Genomic DNA, 5677 nt, shown 5'->3' with positions numbered 1-5677 from the left:
TTTTTTCCACACGACCGTATTTGTGCACCAAACATCTGTCGGTTTCTTGCTCCGGTTGTACATTTCAAACTTTTGACACCAAAACAGAGCCATAATTAGTCATTTCCCTCTGCTAATTAAAAAGAGATCGGAAGGTATAGTTTATGACCAGATGGTCCAATTTGTGCTGAGGGAGGAACTTTTGTAACATGATGCCAAAACACAGCAGTGTGTCCCGAAAATCCAGACAGAAAAATTCATCCGCTGCTCCAGTGCCGGAAAAATTCTAAGCAAAAGCTGTCAAGTCTATAAAAGCCCTTGCGGTAACCAATGCGGTGGGTTACTTTCTGATTACGGGCACAAGACTGGACCCTTTCTTTAGCATCATTCTGTTCAGGAATATCTAGTTTCGCTTTGTGTAACTGGGAGAGACTAGACTGATCCTATCCTAACCTGTGAGTTTTAGTGGAGTTCCTTATGCAACCTTATTTGGTAAAGTAAGGTAAATGCCCACAAGTTTTGTAACAGAACATAGTAGCTTCATTGGAGAAGGCCGTACGACCTATATTTTGTAATGCACTACTCATAAGGTTGCTGAAAACCCCTCGACAACCTACGACCGGTTTCGCCCCTCTTGGGGCTCATCAGGTAGGCGCAACCCCCGAGTTTCCGTCAACCTTATGTTCTACTTGAAACCAAATTGCACGAAATTAGAGAATATACGCTCATTTGCAAATTAATTAGGTTTTTCAAGAGACTCACCTGGAACCCAGCTGAATCTCTCGGTTTTGATGTTTCCAGGCAGCTGAATGTGTTGCAACAGGCCGCCTCATGTTTCAGTCAACCTATTTCGATTGATCTTCGGCTGAAATGCTTAATACCCGTCAAAAGTCCGGGTCTGCAGGCAGCAGCTAGATGACGCTGCGACCATGCAAGCTTTTTACCGTCCGTGTTGCATCACTCCTGGTGAGAGTGTGATCACCTGTTGCAAGGGAGAAAAGTCAAGGGCTTTAGGAAAATTGATGGAATGGAAGAGACCGGAAAATCCTACTTGAACAAGGTAAGTGAGGTTAGAATTATATGTCGTCTGATCGATCATGACGTCACGGACCGTGAGCAGACAGGTGTTAGCGTCGATGTACCTTTGACGAAGAATTTTCATATTCTGATGTGCGGATGGGTGACTGGAATTCCTCCGGTGATTATGCATCCGAGATGAACCAAGTGGTTAGATCGCGAATTTACTGACCGGAAGGTCTGTGGATCGAACCCGACCTCTGCCTCTCGATTTTCCCTGTCTAGGGCATGGCAGCTAAGCACCGAAAGGGTGCTATAGCTGAACGATTTTGTATGCATCCGCAAAACAAACGACAGTCGTTCATGAATATGAAAGTAAGAAAGTTGCCACTGAGAGAAACGAAGTGGAGCTCCTAATAATGCAGAAATGACTACTTATTTTGGTAAGTAAAAATCAGTGATCTGCCAGAAGACAAACCTAGAGTGCAGAGAAATACAACCAAAAAGCTGCCCAGTGGGTTTCAAGCGCGTGCCACGCTACCTGACTGGGATTTCCTGACTGGCGTGTCAATCGATCCTCACAACCGGGATAGTTACTGGGTGTTCGTTCGATGAGTCGGACACACCAATCACATCGCTCAAGTGTGAACACGTTCGCCTGTCCAGATGTGAAAATTCAAATGCGTTGGTGGAGTAGTGATTACACGCTCGCCTCGTATCTCAGATGTCCGGGATTCAAATCCCGGCGTGTCCATTGGATATGCATTGCTGATGAGCTCTAATAAGAGCGAAACTCGAGTCCAGTACTTCCCTTTGGTGTGGACTCGCGGGAATAATTATGCCAGAACAGGAACACGACCGTTCAACCGAGAGTGATGTGACTATGAACAAAAATCTAGGTGATTTTGCATGACCACCCGTGTATTCGGGAATGTAATCACCAGTAGTATGTGTTGAAACTCCCCAAATGGTCCAGAAAGCTGCCGTCAACCACTGAAACTGACACTTGGGTGAATTCGGTTGTAGGACCCTGACAATTTATCCCGACGGGACAGCTCTTTGAATCCGTTGGGTGTTGAAGGTCCCGTCATTAGGGTTATCGTATGGATACACTAGCCAAACTTGAGCCAATTTAAGAAAAGTTTCAGAAACAACGCTGCGACGTTTCATGCTGGTTGAAGAGGCCTTGTAACTAACCTCATTTACCAGGTTTAAATGAGTTAATCTAGTCATCAGTTGTTGACGACAGACAGTACTTATGTAATGCCTGGCTTGTTTAACTTTTCGGTATTCGCCAGGACGCCCCATTTTTACAAAGTACACGATGAGACATGGACTATGCGATCGATAACTACCAAGCGGATTGCTTCATTGGAAGAGAAGAATACTCCGTGAGCAGCACGAATCACGTGACTTATGAAGTTACCCCCTCTCTTCATCCACAAGCTTTAAACCATACGACTGCAATGAATTTTGGTACAACATTACTGGATATCAAACAGCATAGTGAGAGGGGTATCTAGTACTTGTTTTTATTGATTAATTGGAAATAACCAAACAAGTAAGTAGACCGTAAATAAAGCTAAGTCCGAGTCAATCGCGCCGCCGATCAGACACTCGTGGCCGAACGGTCAAGTATTCAAACTACCGACCGGGAGGTCACGAACTCGAGGCTCCCTAAGGGAGTTTCGTGAGATGCGCACTGATAATGATTCCGAATAAGAATGAAACAGCTGTACAGTGCTTTTTAGTTTTTTCGGCGCAGACTGGCCCCATTGACAAGACGAAATCTCCACCAAAAGCTTGATAATGTCAACGTGAAATGTACTAACTTAGAAGCAACTTGGCATCTAAAACAACAGTTGTTATAGTGGCATTTGATTCTTGTTCGATACAAAGGTATATTCGGTGGAACCTAAAAAAGTTACCACTAAATCACCTTGCATACCGGTGACTGATTGGTCGTGACCTTGCTTTATTTTCAGCTCCCGTAGAATAGTCTATTGTTCCACGCTTTCCAAGTTATGAAACCCTTTTTCGGACAGAGTTGTTGGTTGGGAATATTCTAGGCCTATAAAAAATTTAAATGGCGATTTCGTCCTCCTCACTCTACCAACAATGTATAAGTAGCTCGGAGGAATAGTAAAATTTACTTCCATCTGAGAGGTCATCACTTGAGGAATCAGTCAACACGTGACCACTTAATGTGGATTCTGTGATTGAAGGATAGGTGGCGTTTTATCCTGTCCAAGTGCGAGTTAATCACACTTCTGATCAGCCGCTCATGGCCAACTTGCTTGTCTGGGGATCGCTGGTTGAAAACGCCACGGATTTTGTGAGATCCGCACTGCCGATAATTCCCGAAACAACTGCTAACGCTTAGATGTGTCAATGGGAAACATTTTCAAAACACCAGCATGGAATGTTTTCGGGACTGGTATCTTAAAGCTACCTGGACCCGAAATTTATGCTCCGTGTGGTTCGATTTAGCTGAGTTTTCGGCCAAGTACTGTCAGCCAGACCATACCTTTCACATATCTCTACAGGTCTCTCCATCCCGCAGCGTGTATCTGCTCTGGTCAGTTTCATGAACCAGACGGCCTCTGTCTCCGGCAGTTCAGCTTTAGGAGCTTTACATCAGGGTAATCTTTGAAATGGTTCAACGGCGGCGGTTTGCGTCCAAATTACCAAGTTTTACGAGAACGACCACCTTCTCCGATACGTTTACCCAAGCAGTAAAGGCTGAATGGTGTTGCACTTCTCGGCCGACAGTAACCAGAAGGTTGTATTCTCGAAACGACGCTCATGGGAAACAGTTATTCCTGACAGGGTAAATAAATTTCATGCTGAGTCAGTTTGCTCTTATCTTGGAAGCGGCTTACCTGAAAAGGGGGACAGCACCGCATATAAGTAATCGGATAAGCGTTTGACAGTACTGACTTTCCTGTTCAACACCTTGTCAGTCACTTTATTACAGTCAGGTAGAAAATATCGGCATTTGTTCGCTTGTATGGGTTGCTGGTGATCTGATGACATAGTAGGATGCATTATCTCAGGATGCGTTCTACACCAGCTATCATATACACAAGATGTTGTTGATCTACTTGGTAGAAATTTGACGTCCACCTGGAGTTTCTTCTTCGGGTAAGGAAATAATATAACGTATTCAGTTAAAAGTACCTTGTATTGAAGAGAGACATGAGTGTTTTGCTGTGAAATTTATCTGCTACAGAAAATGGGGAGCATTCATCACATCGTCAAGTGCGATTCGTGGGGATACCCGTTTGCCTGACAGCCAAGACCTCTCATCTAAAAGTACCCACCACATAGGTACAAGGTTCGTCCGATCCGGAAAGTACATCACATGTTGGATTAAACCCGTGGATAAAAAGGTTGGAAGTAGGGCTTGGTTTTAATGTCTCATTTTTAGGACAGTTTCGAGATAGATTTGACTAAAATACGTGTGCTATCCACCGGGAGAGTAATATAAACTGTACGGGGAGAAAATCACTTGCAAACAGTGACTAACTGATTAACAGGGGAATGTTAGTCCGTAATACGCAATAGCTCATTCCAGTGGTAACACCTCGATAAATTTGTCGTAAAAATCCTCGGGTTTTGATAAACAATAAGAGTAACTCCCCAGATGTTTTTTTTTCAGAGAAAACCACTTTCCAAGTGATTCACAACAAGTTCCTCGTCAGCTATGGTCTAATTTTCGATCTAGTCATCCCCTAAAAGGTGTCAAATTTCCCCTTTGTAATTGGTGGTCTATTTCCCTGGGGATTTCCCCGTGCTGTTTCGAATTCGTGCTGACGAATACGATCCACTTTCTCTAATAATATCAGTTACGCTTGATCAAACTGACTAAAAGACCACGAAAACGACATCAGCCAAAAGAGTTATTGGCACTTTGATTTGCACTTTTGCCAAAAGGGCAACTAGATTATCACCACTAGACAGTTTTGTAGCTATTTTATTGCAAGAAGGAGGTAAGTACGATACCCATGGTTTGTTCGAACTTTCTTTCACTCAACCAAAATTTAGGGGGATATTTTCGATGAAAAGATAGACCAGTAACTGCCAATCTTTCAGCTCAGTTCACCTGCAGTCGTGAAACGGCATGAGCGCTTATTCGTAGTCCAGATGTTGGTGTTCACCTTTGAACCTACAACAACGTTGCGGGAACAGCTGATGCTTTGCAGTCACGTGATGCGTTGGTTCATGATTGACAGTAAATGTTGCGATACGCTACATCGTCGGATGCGCTAAATCCAATGACCCTATCGAGACGGGATAATCTATGAAGTAGTTATATGCACACGTTTACATGTATTGGCCTCGTTTGCTCCCTGATGTTCTGACATGTGTAACACACGGGTCTAATTCACTTTGCACTGACCATGTTACTCCAACTAGTGATGCGACGTTTGTAATCCAACTTCCAAGCTCGGTGAGCAGATCAACAACCAAACGGCCCACCGAGTAACCTCTATTCCACATCAACAACTCTTCGTATCGCTATGACGAACTGAATAATAGAATTGCAAATATAAATGATGCCCTTATGTGGGATGACAGCTGGATGAAATCTGCAGATGATTCAGTTCAATTTATACGAAGAAGCGCGACTTTTATTTCTTTTAAGCTAGATAGGTATTTGAACATTTTATATATATAT

General features: G+C 43.5%; 1 protein-coding gene across 1 annotated transcript in view; it reads left to right on the top strand.

Annotated features, from left to right (window-relative positions):
* Positions 1–1834: 1834 nt before the first annotated feature.
* The window catches only part of T265_05950 (hypothetical protein), a gene marked incomplete at both ends in the record, with an annotated part of 5102 nt that continues 1259 nt past the window's right edge, over positions 1835–5677 (top strand). The window contains 3 exons of the mRNA XM_009171097.1: positions 1835–1895; positions 3543–3574; positions 4871–4988. Coding sequence (XP_009169361.1) covers positions 1835–1895; positions 3543–3574; positions 4871–4988 — 211 coding nt within the window. The remainder of the gene's footprint in view (positions 1896–3542; positions 3575–4870; positions 4989–5677) is intronic.

This window comes from Opisthorchis viverrini (genome assembly GCF_000715545.1).
Source record: "Opisthorchis viverrini unplaced genomic scaffold opera_v5_118, whole genome shotgun sequence".
NCBI lineage: Eukaryota > Metazoa > Platyhelminthes > Trematoda > Opisthorchiida > Opisthorchiidae > Opisthorchis > Opisthorchis viverrini.
Note: the sequence above shows the minus strand (reverse complement) of the source record. Positions and strands in the feature narration are given on the sequence as shown.